This window comes from Mustela lutreola, chromosome 7 (assembly GCF_030435805.1).
Source record: "Mustela lutreola isolate mMusLut2 chromosome 7, mMusLut2.pri, whole genome shotgun sequence".
NCBI classification, from domain to species: Eukaryota; Metazoa; Chordata; class Mammalia; order Carnivora; family Mustelidae; genus Mustela; species Mustela lutreola.
In genome coordinates this window covers 61,580,768-61,599,571 of record NC_081296.1, presented here as the reverse complement: position 1 = coordinate 61,599,571, position 18,804 = coordinate 61,580,768, and the positions used below count along the sequence as shown (strand labels likewise).

Genomic DNA, 18,804 nt, shown 5'->3' with positions numbered 1-18,804 from the left:
CTGGCGGGACTGTGAGGAACAAACCCACAGCACACCCAGGGTGCACCTCCATCCAAGAAGGGGGAGGAGGTGAGCTGGCGTCACTGAGTCTTCCCCTGCCCCCTACCCTTCACCGCCTGCCCCTCCCTAGCTCCCTATTTGGCCATCCCCCTGGTTGCCCCCTCCCCTTCCTTACATGGTCTGGGAGCCCCCTGGCTGATCCTCTCCCTTGCCCTTGGCTCCATGAATGGCCTCGGCGCTCCTCAGTGGTGCGAAGGCGACCAAATAAGGCAAGGTGGCCGACCAGGCCCCCCACCCCTGCCCCCGACTGCTGCAACTGACCCCGTCCGTCAGCGCACTATAAAGCGGCGCGCCCCGCGCCGGGCACCCAGCGCCTGCTGCCCGAGCCGAGCCGAGCCCGACCCGCGGACGGTGAGTCAGCGCCCGCCCGCCCGCCCCGCCCGGCGCCGTACCCGGCCACAGCCCGCCCCGAGCCCATAGCCCCGAGCCGGCCGCGCCGCCACGTCTTTGAAAAAGAGACCACGCTTCTCCATGGGGTTCTAACTTGTTTGGTACCGGGCGGTCACAGGAGAGGAGCGCGCAGATCGCGAGCTCTACGGCCTCCCGCCCCGGGCATTTGGGGTCCCTGCTCTCATGCACGTTTCCCTCCAGCTGGGACTGGGGCATGGGGGTGTGGTTGAGGCCCAGGTGGGCTCTCAGTTTGAGGAAAGGCAAAGCCGTGAAGGGCTGAGGAGGACCTCCTTACACCCCGGGGCAGAGGGTGACTCCTGGCCAGGCAACTTGGGTGAGTCCCTCTCCCCTTCACCACGCACGTTGGCCTCGGTCTCCGCAGCTTCTTCCCACCCTGCTACTTCTGCCCCGAGGGGAAGGGAGACCGCAGGCGTTCCCTTCCCTGCTCTGTCCCCTCCCCGGGGCGCGAGAAGGCCAGCGCCACCGCGGGCACTGAGCGCAGGCTGCCCTGCTGTCCACCTGCAGACCCCGCTGAAGCTGTGCCAGGATGTGCGACGACGAGGAGACCACTGCTCTGGTGTGCGACAACGGCTCTGGGCTAGTGAAGGCCGGCTTCGCGGGGGATGACGCGCCCCGGGCTGTCTTCCCGTCCATCGTGGGCCGCCCGCGCCACCAGGTAAACTTCCCGCCTGTCCCGGGCCCCACTCCTGCCTGCCATCTAGTAAATGTCCAGTCCAGCCATCTAGTAAATGTCTCACCTGGCCATCCCGTTCCATGAACTGCTCAGGTCAAACTCGGGAAGGATGGATTAGCCTGAAATCCAAGCCCAGACAAGCAATAGTCACACCACCAGCAGCATACTACCAGCCACGTACACACGTGCCCCTTCTACTTCTCAGGGACACAGCCCTCCAGAGGTCCCACCCCTGTGTGGAAAAGCAAGCAGCTTCCCTCCTCCACTCCTGCCCCACATTTTTATTACTGTGTCTTCTCTGACCCTTACAGGCTTCAGTTTCTAACCTGGCCTCCCTTGTCAGTCCTGCTCAAGACTTGTAACACTGTAACTCCTCTCAACCAACCAGGGCCCAACCCACATTCCTCCCTTGTGTTCACAGCCAGCTCGCTGGGCTCCCGAAGGACTTAAATCTCTCTGCTTCCTGGCTGTTGCATTTTTAGAAGCCAGCCGTGACAGAAGCAGCAAGTGCCATGGAGATAGTGACATACCACCCTGTTTATTAAAAGAAATGCCAATGCTCTCTGACTCCGCCGGACAGGCTGCCAGGGAGGAAAGCTGTGTGTGTCGTGCTGGTGGCCGATGGGCTCCCAGTGCTGGGCCATCTGGATTTCCGGGGCAGAGGGATAATGGCATAGCAGCCCATCTTTTTATGTTCACTTGATGAATGTCAAAATCTTTTCTTAGGAGAAATACAATGTGTCATTAATTCAGTCATTCCACAGTGTAGTCATTTATATTCCGGTTGACATGGGGGATGAATTTCATAATTTAATGAAGGCATTATGGTATTTTTAAAATGAGGTGAGGCTGTACTTCTTTGGCGAAATAGCTTCATTCCCCTCTCCCCAGTTAGAGATTAAAGGACAGAATTGTACCTGGGGAGTGTGTTGGGGGAGACGGAAGGTACTAGATTGATTTTAAGTATTTTTAAACTGGATAAGATTCTATTTCTTTATTACTTCTGATATCTATAAGATGTTCCTTGACTTGGGCAGTTAGGTGTACATTTCTAAGGCATTCGTTACATTCCTAAAATAGTGGAAGCTTGATTTCCCCGTCTTTTTCTTCTTATAGGGCGTCATGGTGGGTATGGGTCAGAAGGACTCCTACGTAGGAGATGAGGCCCAGAGCAAGCGAGGTATCCTGACTCTGAAGTACCCCATCGAGCACGGCATCATCACCAACTGGGATGACATGGAGAAGATCTGGCACCACACCTTCTACAACGAGCTCCGCGTGGCCCCTGAGGAGCACCCCACTCTGCTCACGGAGGCCCCGCTGAACCCTAAGGCCAACCGCGAGAAGATGACCCAGATCATGTTTGAGACCTTCAATGTCCCTGCCATGTATGTGGCCATCCAGGCAGTGCTGTCCCTGTACGCTTCTGGCCGTACCACAGGTATGACTGGGCTGTGGGGACAGTCACTGACTCACCACATTCCTAAGTCACTGACCTGGCTATGACTCAGGGAAAGGTGTCCCTGAGAAGAGAGGGAGGTAACAATAGCTTCAGATCACATGCATTTCTACAAGTTGAAAGCACATGGGAGTTAGAGCCTTACCTCTCCTAAAGTATGTGCGACCACATATTAAGTCTCTACATGATGTATGAACTTGCAGTGTAACCATCACTGGCATGTGTTCCATACTAACACTACCCCTGGGCACCTGTCCACAAGGAGAACCGACATTACTACGGCGTCCGAGTCAAAGAAGAATGTGGGAGGCAAGAAGAACACGCCTGGATGCTCCCGTAATGTGCTAATGGCTGATGAAAGGGATGGTCATTTGCAAGTGTCCTGGGGAAATTTTTCTACTATAATATTTAAAAGGGTGAGCTGTTGCTGGCTTCCGATTGAGCCTTCGTTATGCTCATTTTTATTCTTTGTGTGTAAGGAATCTAATTTGATCTGGATCCATGCCCAGTGCGAGTATCTTTTAGCCAAGATTGGAAGTGGGCTTTGACACCACTAAAGCAGTGGTGTTTTCGGGGATTTACTTGGCTCCTGTCTGTTTCTTCTGACAGGCATCGTCCTGGATTCTGGAGATGGTGTAACTCACAACGTTCCCATCTATGAGGGCTACGCTCTGCCCCATGCCATCATGCGTCTGGATCTGGCTGGCCGGGATCTCACGGACTACCTCATGAAGATCCTCACTGAGCGTGGCTACTCTTTTGTCACTACCGGTGCGTGCACGTGTGTGTGTGTGTGTGTGTGTGTGTGTGTGTGTGATCGGCCGCGGCATCGTGTCTGCTTTTTCCCTCCACCAGAGAATCCACCTACGCCCCCACAGTTGACTTCATTCTTCAAAGCTTGACTATGCTACCCTTTATTTCTGCAGCTGAACGTGAAATTGTCCGTGACATTAAAGAGAAGCTGTGCTATGTTGCCCTGGATTTTGAGAATGAAATGGCCACAGCTGCCTCCTCCTCCTCTCTGGAGAAGAGCTATGAGCTGCCGGATGGCCAAGTCATCACTATTGGCAACGAGCGCTTTCGCTGCCCCGAGACACTATTCCAGCCCTCCTTCATCGGTGAGTGGTAATCTGGGGCAGGGGCAGAGCTCTTCCCTGGACATCTAGGGGTCCCTCGGAGTAAAATCAATTCTCGTCAAGAAGGATTAAGGGTCTCTTGTGTTGAAAGAAGTCAGAGTTTCGAGTCCCGCCCCACTCAGCCTCAGACCCTGATGGCTCATAAAAGGGATGGCCATCCTGTTCTGTTGTAGTGATATGACAAAGGATGACACACTGACTTCGTGTCAAAATAAAGAATGAGACAGAATAGTAATTGACTGATCTGTATCTGCAGGAAAGGAATGATTCCTCAGAAGTGCTGACTTACTGCAGTTAGTCCATTACCCAGTAGCTGGACTTCCTCTGACGTCACTCATCATTAAACACAACCATACTCAGACTCTTGGTAATAACTGGACCCTAGTATTTTACCGACCATCTTGCCTCAGGAATGACTTCTAAGAGGAAGCTTGACCAGATCTGATTTTAGCCCATAAATAAAAATTGCATTAATCTAACTCTAATCTGTGCCTCACCCTTTCCAACATATCTCCGTACATCTGATGCATGTGTTCAGGTGTTCACGCCAAACAGGTGCTGAACGCAGTGGTTTGTGTCTTCATAGTCTGCTGGAGATGAACTGTCAGCAGTGTTAGAGACACCTGTTCTGCACACACCTTGCACTATATCTTAAAGAAGAACATATGTTTCAGAGACAAATGGGCGACAGTGTATGAACACAAAGGAATCCTGTTTTCTTCCCTCCGCCCCTGGGCCCCTGGCCCGAGTGCACTGTGATTTCTTTCTTTCTTTCTTTCTTTTTTAACTGATTTCTAGGTATGGAATCTGCTGGCATCCATGAAACCACTTATAATAGCATCATGAAGTGTGACATTGATATCCGCAAGGACCTGTATGCCAACAATGTCCTCTCTGGAGGTACCACCATGTATCCTGGTATTGCCGATCGCATGCAAAAGGAAATTACTGCCTTGGCTCCCAGCACCATGAAGATCAAGGTGAAGAGTGATCTTTGCCTGTGGGTGGGAGAGGCAAAGCGGGGTCTCAGGACTGCGTGCGGAACTCGCACTGTGCTTCCCGTCTCCTCTAAACTTTACTTCTTAGCTTCTCTAGCACTTTTCCCAAGAGAAGAGACTTGAAAAACATTTTCAAGCAGTGGATAATAATAGATCTTGGAAGAAAAAAATACCCTAAATCTCTGAACACATTTTAAAAGTCTCCAACTTTTGGGCTAGCCTCCATCACGCATTTAGCTTGTTGCCGCAGTATACTCTACTTCAGAGAAGTGGGGCAATTCTGTTTTGTAGAGTCTTTGATAATGGACAGAATGAGACAGGAGAAAATGCATAAAACTTGATTCCGCCGTATTAATTTTTGGTAGGAAATATCTCACGTTACAGTGAGTTCCGATCTCACGTTTTCTTCTGTGACTCTCTCTAACATGTTGCTTGATTCATTGCTGCGAGTGTCAGAGTTCACCCGAAGCTTTTGTTTTCCTTCCGCAGATTATTGCTCCCCCCGAGCGTAAGTACTCTGTCTGGATCGGGGGCTCCATCCTGGCCTCCCTGTCCACCTTCCAGCAGATGTGGATCAGCAAGCAAGAGTACGATGAGGCAGGCCCCTCCATTGTCCATCGCAAATGCTTCTAAGGTGCCTTTTCTCGTGGTCTACATTCAGGATGACAGTACTATGCTTCTTGGAGTCTTCCGAGCCACCCTCCCTTATCTCTCATCAATCATTGTACAGTTTGTTTACACATGTGCAATTTATTTGTGCTTCTAATATTTATTGCTTTATATAAATAAACCAGACCAGGACTTGCAACGTACAAAAGCCTCTCCTTTCTTTTTCTGGGAGGCATGGGGTGGGGCCAGTGTAGGCTTACTTCAGTCTGTGAATTCCTATACTGGTGGCTTTGCCCCCAGGAGCACTGTAACATCAGTACCACAAAGCGCGTCAGGTGAATTGGTGTGACATTTAGCCGGGAGATACCATACTAAATATCAATTTTACACTTTGGGATGGAATCGTGAATATATGTCACATCTGAAAAGTAGATTAGCTTTAACTCTGCATCGGTGAGACACACGAAATCGGATTTCACGATTCTTTGGGATTAGTCGCTGTGAATGACAGTGAAAGTTGTTGCAGTATATGTTTCAGTTGTTTCGTCGCTTTGTAGAAACTTTGTAGAAACGTACATATTAGTAATGAGAAGGTCAAAGATTATTTTAAATAAGTTAGTTTCAATTTTCAATTCTAGACTCCTCACTTGTCGTCCTGAGGGCTATGCGTTTCCATGGTGAAACATGGGAGCCAGCTGACCCTTAGGTCCAGCCATGTCCCATTCCGAATGTTCCCAAAATAGATCAAGACCACTGTGCATGTTCAGAATAACTGTGAGGAAACAGGCGCCAGATATTTTTGCTTCATCAGTAACTAACTTGTGCGACAGAGGTCTTTGGGCTGTTCATATCTTTGAAATCTTGGGCTGTGGGGTTGAGTGCAGTGAAGGCTGTGAAATCTGCCGAGAGGTGAAGGGGAGTGGGAAGCCACAATATTCCCTTTATTTCATGCTGGACTCTCTGCAAAGTATGCTGAGGCGGGGGCTGGGAACTGCTGGGAGCAGCGTCCAAAAGAATCAGTCATGCTCTGTCCCTGAAGGGCTCACACCCTCTACAGTGAGCTCCCAATGTGTGCGATCTGGGAAGCTTCCAGGAGATGGGCATGGGTCTGGGTCTTGAAGAATGGTTAAGAATTACAGAGGTGAGAAGAGCGGGCAGGAAATTTCAGCAGAAGGAAGTAGGGCAGAAGCCAGCAAACAAGTCGCAGGGCAGGCTGGTGGGAGCTGATGACTTAGGAAATCAATTTGCGCTGGTAAATTTCCACCTGATTGTGGAAGCTCGAAAATTTTTCATTTTCAAGTTAATTGTTCATGAACCGTTGGAGCATTTGAATGGATGTAATTAAACTTTTATCTATTGGTGAGGGAATCAAGACAGATGAAGCAAGTGGTTCAATGTTGTACAGCTTGTGGGATACCCAAGATAGAAAGCCAGATTTTCTGACATCGAATCTAATGGTGCTTCTCAAACCATCTTTAGTCATAAAACTTCAGTCTTCAGCTATACTCGTAAAGTTATAAATATAAACCTATAGACATAAAGTTTTAGTCATGGTCTTGGGGCATTTTATCACATACCTTTTGGGAGTCTGGGTTCAAAATTTGGAGTATTTGGGGGCTCATCAGACATCTTTAGTAATGCTGCCAAATGTCATTATTCAGGGTCATAATTGTGCTTTTATATTATTCATCCCAAAAGTATCTCTTGATCCCTGACTCCGGACCAAGCACAGTAGTAGGTGCAGGGGATACAAAGATAAATCAAAGCACATTTTCTGGGCTTCAGGAGTTCAGTTTAGAGGCTCTGCTATTACGTTATAGTAGTCTGAGCAAACTAACATAAGATTTTCCTGCATGTTGGGCTTGATGCCCCAAGATTCATGGTCTAGCAACTTATCACTGACTGGACCAAAAGGGTATCTTTTCAGGTGATTCTGACAAAAATTCCAGGGAAGCCTCAGTCTGGCCAGGTTTGAGGACTGAATAATACCATCCTTACCATGGGAACTGATCGATATTAAGTAAGGGAGGCGTGGTTCTCCGATGAAAGAGAAATGGCATAAACACCATACTTAATGAGCTAGACCAGGAGGAAAAATTTAGTAGTTTGTGGGTAAGGGCTCCAACTTCTAGTCTGAGAGTTTTATTTGATTTAACAGGCCATGAGAAGGTCTTGGGAGGAGCAATGACTTTATTCAAACAAAACTGGGGGGTGAGACTGAGAAGCTTTGGATGATGGTATACATGACTGGCTAGATATTTTTCAGACTCTACTGTGGCCCAGGGACCCAGGAACCTAACAGTCACTCTATAACCAGATTAGCCTGGTGTTTAAGAAGAAATAAGTCAGATTCACTTTGTGATTAACATGGTATAAATGCTATAAATATTTCCTAGTAACTGGAAGGTACTGAAGAAATTTTGAGTCCTTTAGGCCAAAACCAACAAAGATCGATAATCAATTTAAGTTTGTTAACTTTAATAGAGCAAAGAGAGTAATTTTATTTCAGCCAAAAGTCCTGAGTTTATTCAGAAATAACAGAGGAATTGCAATCTAGGACAAGCAAGATATGGTGAACCGTCAGCCAGCCCAAAAGGACAAAAGGAAGGTCAGCTTTTATTGGGTTTTAGGAGGAAATTGGAGAGGATTGCTTAGAACAAAAGTTTATTGGAAAAGAACCAGAGATCGAGATTGTGGTTTCTCACTGTCTGCGAGTGGGAGGTAGTGCGATGCTCCTGAGGCAGAGAGGGATCTTCTTTCCTTCTCTGAAAAGCAGGAGACAAAATTCCTATGTGAAAAATGTTCTGTGCTGGAGTGATTCTTACCTTCCTTCTTCCCCTGGTGACACAGGCTGCAGGAGTGGTGCATGCCGGAGAGCTCCCCCTTCAGGGCTTCCCTGCTCCATTGTAAATGAGATTTCCTTTATTTATTTTCCCAAGGTCTTTGGGGCTCATTATACAAGGAGTTTCTCCTTTGGGCACAGCTTGGCTGTTGCTATGACAACCAAACTCCCATTAGGAAGCTACAGGATAAAAGCTCTTGGAGAGATTACCAAAGTATACTCTGGGTCCTTGGTGAGCTCAAAAGTCGAAGGAGTTCAGCCTTCAGCTGTGTGCAACGAATGGATGCGAGCAAGACTGACCAGGCAGATAAAGAGCTTCAGCTCAAGAACAGCTCTCTCTGTCGCTGGGGTTCTGGGCCCTCTCTCCTGCTTGACCAAGGAGAGCTGAGTCAAGTGAGAGCTAAGCAGGGGTGGTGTGCGGGACCCCCAACAGGATTGTTTGCTTATGGCTCTGCATTGTTTCACAGCAGCTCCCAAAGGAATCAGGGTTGGGGAGAGGAGATAGAAAGAAACAGACCCAAGGGAAAGTTGCAGTCAAGCTGAATTACAATATAGCATTACTAGTAGATGAAAAATGGACTCTGCGGTGAAGTGTAAGCAAGGCCTTGGATCAACAGGTTTGCTTGAAGAACTTTGGAAATACTACTGGATAATGACAGGGTAGACATCATGTAGGGTAACGTATGAGACAGCAGGCATCGTGTAGGAAGTTAAAAAGCAAATCTGACATAGGCACAATAGTGACATTTTTCCCAAAACACCTTTAACTCTAGGATCTACTTTTTGGACTTTTTCTTTCCCAGGATCTACCACCCAGTGCTGGTCACCACGGACACTCTCCCTACCACTCATATCTTGATGACCCTTAACTTATTGCATTTCTTTAGAGATGAGACCATGCTAATTAACATGTCAGTTACCTAATCTATGTTCCTGGGGGAAAGTTAGAACATATTTTCCCACTAAAGAACACACCCATAATTTAACAATACTTTTCTGTGTATCTATCATCATCATCATCATCATCATCTTACTAACCTGAAGGTTTGATGTTGCATGAGCTTTCAATCAGAAAGATTAAGTTCAAATCCTGGTTTTGCTACTGACTAGTTGAGTGTCTTTTTAGTAAATAACTTAACCCCTCTGAACCTCAGAACAGAGGGACTAACTTAAATCATGCTCCCAGGAGCACCTGAGTGGCTCAGTCCTTTAGGGTCTGCCTTCCACTCAGGTCACGGCTCTCTGCTCAGCAGGAAGCCTGCTTTTCCCTCTCCCTCTGCCTACTGCTCTGCCTACTAGTGCATTCTCTTTCTCTGGCAAATAAATTAATAAAATCTCTCTCTCAAAAAACAAAGATGGTTTTCATAAGCAAGAAGGACAGGATGTGCCGTGGGTTGGATGGGGCAGGCAAGAAGACGGAGGAACCACCGAAGCTCCCCAGGCTGTTGGCTTGAATGGACAATGTGTTTTCAAGGAAATTAAAATTTCAAGGTAATCCAAATGCAGCTGCAGTCCTACAACGGAGAGAGGGCATCATCCAAAGATGGCATGTGCCCTGAGTCTTGCAAAGTGTTAAGGGGTTGAGAGAAAAGGAGGGAGACTGAATGAGCAGAGAGTGGTTTGGGGGACATGAAAGTGGTAGGGAGACCTGACTGGAGCAGAAAGTATGTGTGGGGAGGCAGCAGTCAGGGAGACTAAAATCCAGTAGGATGAGGACTAGGGCATGGCTTCTGGAGACACAAGAGGACACTGTTCTTGCCTGTAAACCCAAACAATGATAGAACGGCTCTACAAAGTTCCTGTGAAAATGAAACGGGTTAAAGCTGATACTATGCTCAGACCTTGACACATAGTAGGACCTTAATTAGTGCTCTATCATTGTTGTTATTGATTAACATTTTTACACTTACATATATTTATTTACATGTAGTATAGGTAGTATATATTATACATTATACACACATGTATGAGTGTGTATGTGTGCACACATAAGAATTGAAAGACAAGTGTGGAAATTCAGATTTGATATGAGAGAACATCTGCTGATGTTTCCTGAGAAAGGATCCACTGAATAATATTTAAAGAAGAAGGTGAACTCTGGCATTTGGGTCCAGAATGGTCTAGTGAGCAGAGATCCTTGCTCAATAATCCAAGAGCAACTAGAGAATTCAGGAAGCACCTACGCCATAGGCTGAGAACGTAAAGCTAGACTCTCCTTCGTCTGCCAAAGGAGAGCACTTCGGGACGCAGGCTGCAAAGAGTTCAATTAATAATCACAGTGGCCTTATATTACAGAGCCTCTTAAAAAAATATCTAAATTGACTTTCTGAATTCTCACATAGGAAGCCCTTTTCATAGCACATTGAGCCTCCTCTCAAGCTGAAGCAACTTATTTTAAATCTGTTTAAATCTTACAGTAAAGGGTAGCCACACTCTCTTTTATACCCACTCCTCTGGAGTGTCAATTCCATTGTGTTATAATAACTGGTTTGATTTTAATACATAAAAGGGAGCTCTGTCACTGAAATACAGTATGAGGATTCCAGTTTTTAAAAAGAAAACCGTAGGTTGGGAAGGATGAGAGTTTCAGCAGAAAGAACTTGATGAGTATTTACTCCAAATATAAATCTTAATAGGGAGGAAATAAAATATAAAATATATATCCAAACTCTTAAGAGAAAGAAGCATGATGCCAGGAATTGAAAATCTACTACAATGCGATACTACAATGTTAAGTTGAAGCCTCCATCAGCTTGGGTCTCCATAAGACTGGAATGAATGGTGTCTCCTGTAGACCTAAAGCATCAGTGAGAAATACTGTTAAGTGACCCATGAGCTTGTTTGTTACCACGGCATAACTGAGCCTATTTTGACTGTTAGCACCAGCTTCCGACTCTGGCCTCCCCAGGATTTCGCTTGGCTCAAGGGCTCTGAGTTATTTCACGTAAGATGGTTGTTCAGGATGCCCAAAGTCCCAAACTATCAGAAACAGAAATCTGGTATCAGGTAATTTTATTCAATTGGCGGGGGAGGGGGGGAGGGTGTTTTTCTTTGGCATATGAATGAAGCAGAAGATCTATCGGAACTTTCATCTTGTTGGTTCAACATGTGAGCAGCACACTCAGGAGGTAAAAATGAAGGTCCCATCCGGTTTACTTTGTTTTACTCTGTGTCCAAAGTTTGCACCCAAGCCTGCCTCATCATTGAATTAGTTTTTCTTATTTTTTTAAACAAAACCTCCAAGATATAATTCACATCCCATACAATTCAGCAATTTACAGTATACAATTTAATTGGTTCTTGGTATATTCACAGACAGATGCAGTCATCACCACAGTCAATTTTGGAACATTTTCTTCATCTTAAAAAGACACCTCATGTGAGAGGAGTCAAGATGGCAGAGAAGTAGCTGGCTGAGACTACTTCAGCTAGCTGGAGATCAGCTAGATAGCTTATCTAAAGATTGCAAACACCTGAAAATCCATCGGAGATCGAAGAGAAGAAGAACAGCAATTCTGGAAACAGAAAAACAACCACTTTCTGAAAGGTAGGACCGGCGGAGAAGTGAATCCAAAGCGACGGGAAGATAGACCCCGGGGGGAGGGGCCGGCTCCCGGCAAGCGGCGGAGCAACCGCGCACAAAATCAGGACTTTTAAAAGTCTGTTCCGCTGAGGGACATCGCTCCAGAGGCTACCCGGGGCGAAGCCCACGCGGGGTCAGCGTGGCCTCAGATCCAGCAGGGTCACGGAAGGATCGGGGGTGTCTGAGTGTCGCAGAGCTTGTGGGTATTGGAACGGGAAAGCCGGCTACAGAGACAGAGCTGACAGTAAGCTCGCAGCTCGCAGCTCGCAGCTCGGGGTGACCTTGAACCGGTCGCAGGCTTGGTGAGCTTGGAGCGCTGCCGGAGGTCAGGCAGACGGGAGTAACTGGGCGCGGTTCTCTGAGCGCGCACTGAGGAGTGCGGCCCTGGGCTCTCGGCTCCTCCAGGGCCGGAGACCAGGAGGCCACCATTTGTATTCCCGTCCTCCGGAACTCTACGGAAAGCGCTCAGGGAACAAAAGCTCCTGAAAGCAAACCCAAGCAGATTACTCACCCCGGCCCCGGGTAAGGGCGGTGCAATTCCGCCTGGGGCAAAGACAATTGAGAATCACTACAACAAGCCCCTCCCCCAGAAGATCAACAAGAAATCCAGCCGAGACCAAGTTCACCTACCAAAGAGTGCGGTTTCAATACCAAGGAGAGCAGCAGAATTCTAGAGGAGGAGAAAGCAAAGCATGGAACTCATGGCTTTTTCCCTGTGATTTTTTTTTAGTCTTGCAGTTAATTTAATTTTTTTCTTTTTGATTTTTTGTTTTTTTTTTTCTCGCCTTCGGGTAAATTTTTTTTTAACTGTTACCTTTTTCTTTTTTAACGATTTTTTACTAGTTTATCTAATATATATATTTTTTCTTTTTTTATATTTTTCTTAGGTGTTTTCTTTTCTTTTAAATTCTTTTCTTTTTTTTTTCTTTTTTCTTTTTTTTTCTTTCTTCCTTTTTGAACCTCTTTTTATCCCCTTTCTCCCCCCTCATGATTTGGGATCTCTTCTAATTTGGTTAAAGCATATTTTCCTGGGGTTGTTGCCACCCTTTTAGTATTTTACTTGCCCCTTCATATACTCTTCTCAGGACAAAATGACAAGACAGAAAAATTCAACTCAAAAAAAAGAACAAGAGGCAGTACCGAAGGCTAGGGACCTAATCAATACAGACATTGGTGATATGTCAGATCTAGAGTTCAGAATGACAATTCTCAAGGTTCTAGCCGGGCTCAAAAAAGGCATGGAAGATATTAGAGAAACCCTCTCGAGAGATATAAAAGCCCTTTCTGGAGAAATAAAAGAACTAAAATCTAACCAAGTTGAAATCAAAAAAGCTATTAATGAGGTGCAATCAAAAATGGAGGCTCTCACTGCTAGGATAAATGAGGCAGAAGAAAGAATTAGTGATATAGAAGACCAAATGACAGAGAATAAAGAAGCTGAGCAAAAGAGAGACAAACGGCTACTGGACCACGAGGGGAGAATTCGAGAGATAAGTGACACCATAAGACGAAACAACATTAGAATAATTGGGATTCCAGAAGAAGAAGAAAGAGAGAGGGGAGCAGAAGGTATACTAGAGAGAATTATTGGGGAGAATTTCCCCAATATGGCAAAGGGAACGAGCATCAAAATTCAGGAGGTTCAGAGAACGCCCCTCAAAATCAATAAGAATAGGCCCACACCCCGTCACCTAATAGTAAAATTTACAAGTCTCAGTGACAAAGAGAAAATCCTGAAAGCAGCCCGGGAAAAGAAGTCTGTAACATACAATGGTAAAAATATTAGATTGGCAGCTGACTTATCCACAGAGACCTGGCAGGCCAGAAAGAGCTGGCATGATATTTTCAGAGCACTAAATGAGAAAAACATGCAGCCAAGAATACTATATCCAGCTAGGCTATCATTGAAAATAGAAGGAGAGATTAAAAGCTTCCAGGACAAACAACAACTGAAAGAATTTGCAAACACCAAACCAGCTCTACAGGAAATCTTGAAAGGGGTCCTCTAAGCAAAGAGAGAGCCTACAAGTGGTAGATCAGAAAGGAACAGAGACCATATACAGTAACAGTCACCTTACAGGCAAAACAATGGCACTAAATTCATATCTCTCAATAGTTACCTTGAATGTGAATGGGCTAAATGCCCCTGTCAAAAGACACAGGGTATCAGAATGGATAAAAAAACAAAATCCATCTATATGTTGCCTCCAAGAAACTCATTTTAAGCCCGAAGACACCTCCAGATTTAAAGTGAGGGGGTGGAAAAGAATTTACCATGCTAATGGACATCAGAAGAAAGCAGGAGTGGCAATCCTTATATCAGATCAATTAGATTTTAAGCCAAAGACTATAATAAGAGATGAGGAAGGACACTATATCATACTCAAAGGGTCTGTCCAACAAGAAGATTTAACAATTTTAAATATCTATGCCCCCAACATGGGAGCAGCCAACTATATAAACCAATTAATAACAAAATCAAAGAAACACATCAACAATCATACAATAATAGTAGGGGACTTTAACACTCCCCTCACTGAAATGGACAGATCATCCAAGCAAAAGATCAGCAAGGAAATAAAGGCCTTAAACGACACACTGGACCAGATGGACATCACAGATATATTCAGAACATTTCATCCCAAAGCAACAGAATACACATTCTTCTCTAGTGCACATGGAACATTCTCCAGAATAGATCACATCCTCGGTCCTAAATCAGGACTCAACCTGTATCAAAAGATTGGGATCATTCCCTGCATATTTTCAGACCACAATGCTCTAAAGCTAGAACTCAACCACAAAAAGAAGTTTGAAAAGAACCAAAATACATGGAGACTAAACAGCATCCTTCTAAAGAATGAATGGGTCAACCGGGAAATTAAAGAAGAATTGAAAAAAATTATGGAAACAAATGATAATGAAAATACAACGGTTCAAAATCTGTGGGACACAACAAAGGCAGTCCTGAGAGGAAAATATATAGCAGTACAAGCCTTTCTCAAGAAACAAGAAAGGTCTCAGGTACACAATCTAACCCTACACCTAAAGGAGCTGGAGAAAGAACAAGAAAAAAACCCTGAGCCTAGCAGGAGAAGAGAAATCATAAAGATCAGAGCAGAAATCAATGAAATAGAAACCAAAAAAACAATAGAACAAATCAACGAAAGTAGGAGCTGGTTCTTTGAAAGAATTAATAAAATTGATAAACCCCTGGCCCGACTTATCAAAAAGAAAAGAGAAAGGGCCCAAATAAATAAAATCATGAATGAAAGAGGAGAGATCACAACTAACACCAAATAAATACAAAGTATTATAAGAACATACTATGAGCAACTCTACAGCAATAAATTTGACAATCTGGAAGAAATGGATGCATTCCTAGAAACATATAAACTACCACAACTGAACCAGGAAGAAATAGAAAGCCTGAACAGACCCATAACCAGTAAGGAGATTGAAACAGTCATTAAAAATCTCCAAACAAACAAAAGCCCAGGGCCAGATGGCTTCCCGGGGGAATTCTACCAAACATTTAAAGAAGCACTAATTCCTATTCTCCTAAAACTGTTCCAAAAAATAGAAATGGAAGGAAAACTTCCAAACTCATTTTATGAGGCCAGCATCACCTTGATCCAAAAACCAGACAAGGATCCCACCAAAAAAGAGAGCTATAGACCAATATCCTTGATGAACACAGATGCGAAAATACTCAACAAAATACTAGCCAATAGGATTCAACAGTACATTAAAAAGATTATTCACCACGACCAAGTGGGATTTATTCCGGGGCTGCAAGGTTGGTTCAACATCCGCAAATCAGTCAATGTGATACAACACATCAATAAAAGTAAGAACAAGAACCATATGATACTCTCAATAGATGCTGAAAAAGCATTTGACAAAGTACAACATCCCTTCCTGATCAAAACTCTTCAAAGTGTAGGGATAGAGGGCACATACCTCAATATCATCAAAGCCATCTATGAAAAACCCACCGCAAATATCATTCTCAATGGAGAAAAACTGAAAGCTTTTCCGCTAAGGTCAGGAACACGGCAGGGATGTCCATTATCACCACTGCTATTCAACATCGTACTAGAGGTTCTAGCCTCAGCAATCAGACAACAAAAGGAAATTAAAGGCATCCAAATCGGCAAAGAAGAAGTCAAATTATCACTCTTCGCAGATGATATGATACTATATGTGGAAAACCCAAAAGACTCCACTCCAAAACTGCTAGAACTTATACAGGAATTCAGTAAAGTGTCAGGATATAAAATCAATGCACAGAAATCAGTTGCATTTCTCTACACCAACAGCAAGACAGAAGAAAGGGAAATTAAGGAGTCAATCCCATTTACAATTGCACCCAAAACCATAAGATACCTAGGAATAAACCTAACCAAAGAGACACAGAATCTATACTCAGAAAACTATAAAGTACTCATGAAAGAAATTGAGGAAGACACAAAGAAATGGAAAAATGTTCCATGCTCCTGGATTGGAAGAATAAATATTGTGAAAATGTCTATGCTACCTAAAGCAATCTACACATTTAATGCAATTCCTATCAAAGTACCATCCATCTTTTTCAAAGAAATGGAACAAATAATTCTAAAATTTATATGGAACCAGAAAAGACCTCGAATAGCTAAAGGGATATTGAAAAAGAAAGCCAACGTTGGTGGCATCACAATCCCGGACTTCAAGCTCTATTACAAAGCTGTCATCATCAAGACAGCATGGTACTGGCACAAAAACAGACCCATAGATCAATGGAACAGAATAGAGAGCCCAGAAATAGACTCTCAACTCTATGGTCAACTAATCTTCGACAAAGCAGGAAAGAGTGTCCAATGGAAAAAAGACAGCCTCTTCAATAAATGGTGCTGGGAAAATTGGACAGCCACATGCAGAAAAATGAAATTGGACCATTTCCTTACACCACACACGAAAATAGACTCAAAATGGATGAAGGACCTCAATGTGTGAAAGGAATCCATCAAAATCCTTGAGGAGAACACAGGCAGCAACCTCTTTGACCTCAGCCGCAGCAACATCTTCCTAGGAACAACGCAAAAGGCAAGGGAAGCAAGGGCAAAAATGAACTATTGGGATTTCATCAAGATCAAAAGCTTTTGCACAGCAAAGGAAACAGTTAACAAAATCAAAAGACAACTGACAGAATGGGAGAAGATATTTGCAAACGACATATCAGATAAAGGACTAGTGTCCAGAATCTATAAAGAGCTTAGCAAACTCAACACCCAAAGAACAAATAATCCAATCAAGAAATGGGCAGAGGACATGAACAGACATTTCTGCAAAGAAGACATCCAGATGGCCAACAGACACATGAAAAAGTGCTCCATATCACTCGGCATCAGGGAAATACAAATCAAAACCACAATGTGATATCACCTCACACCAGTCAGAATGGCTAAAATCAACAAGTCAGGAAATGACAGATGCTGGCGAGGATGCGGAGAAAGGGGCACCCTCCTACACTGTTGGTGGGAATGCAAGCTGGTGCAACCTCTCTGGAAAACAGCATGGAGGTTCCTCAAAATGTTGAAAATAGAACTGCCCTATGACCCAGCAATTGCACTATTGGGTATTTACCCTAAAGATACAAACGTAGTGATCCAAAGGGGCACGTGTACTCGAATGTTTATAGCAGCAATGTCCACAATAGCCAAACTATGGAAAGAACCTAGATGTCCATCAACAGATGAATGGATCAAGAAGATGTGGTATATATACACAATGGAATACTATGCAGCCATCAAAAGAAATGAAATCTTGCCATTTGCGACAACATGGATGGAACTAGAGCGTATCATGCTTAGCGAAATAAGTCAGGCAGAGAAAGACAACTATCATATGATCTCCCTGATATGAGGAAGTGGTGTTGCAACATGGGGGCTCAAGTGGGTACGAGAAGAATCAATGAAAGAAGATGGGATTGGGAGGGAGACAAACCATAAGTGACTCTTAATCTCACAAAACAAACTGAGGGTTGCTGGGGGGAGGGGGTTTGGGAGAAGGGGGTGGTATTATGGACATTGGGGAGGGTATGTGCTTTGGTGAGTGCTGTGAAGTGTGTAAACCTGGTGATTCACAGACCTGTACCACTGGGGATAAAAATACATGTTTATAAAAAATAAAAAATTATATTAAAAAAAAAAAAAGACACCTCATGTCCTTTAGCTCTTATTCCTGTGTATCCACATCTAGAAGGACTGGTGAGATGATCCAGTTACATATTCCTTCTCTCCAGGGAAAAAGAGAATTATGACCTCGTTTTACCAAAGTTCCCTATTGTGAGAAAAATAAGGGAAACCATCAGGGCCTTTCTTCGTGGGATTCCTTCTGCACAGGCCTCTTGCCTCCTCATGGCCAAGAACTTCCACAGTGCACAGAAGACTCCTGGAGACACTCATCCAAGTTAGACTCCTGCTTCACCACCACGCTTGGTTCATTTCCTTTGTAGCACATCTTATATGATCTTTGTTTTAATTTTATTAGGCATGGTTTATATACAATAACACATGTCCATTGTAAGCAAGCAGTTCAATGAGTTTTGACCAATGTGTATACCCCGTGCCACCATCGCAGTCAAGATATAGCACACATTCCATCCCCTCTCATAAGCCCTCCTGTTCTTCCAAATTCAGTCCTCTCCACCTCCATCCCAGGCAACCCTTTCTATCACTACAGATTAGTCGTTTTTCTTTTTTTAATGTTCAGTCAGCCAATATATAGTTCTATAGATTAGTTTTGTCTGTTCTTGAATTTCATACTAATTGTAATTTAAATTGTTAGCTTAGCGAAATAAGTCAAGCAGAGAAAGACAACTATCATATGATCTCCCTGATATGAGGAAGTGGTGATGCAACATGGGGGCTTAAGTGGGTAGGAGAAGAATCAATGAAACAAGATGGGATTGGGAGGGAGACAAACCATAAGTGACTCTTAATCTCACAAAACAAACTGAGGGTTGCTGGGGGGAGGGGGTTTGGGAGAAGGG

At 44.4% G+C, this 18,804-nt stretch overlaps 1 protein-coding gene across 1 annotated transcript; it reads left to right on the top strand.

The window, feature by feature from the left end:
- Positions 1-299: 299 nt before the first annotated feature.
- Positions 300-5,554, top strand: ACTC1 (actin alpha cardiac muscle 1). The gene is made up of 7 exons (XM_059181101.1): positions 300-411; positions 976-1,126; positions 2,261-2,585; positions 3,213-3,374; positions 3,530-3,721; positions 4,538-4,719; positions 5,227-5,554. Exons 2-7 carry the CDS (start codon positions 998-1,000, stop codon positions 5,368-5,370), a joined length of 1,134 nt encoding a protein of 377 aa, XP_059037084.1. The 5' UTR covers positions 300-411; positions 976-997; the 3' UTR covers positions 5,371-5,554.
- Positions 5,555-18,804: the final 13,250 nt, after the last annotated feature.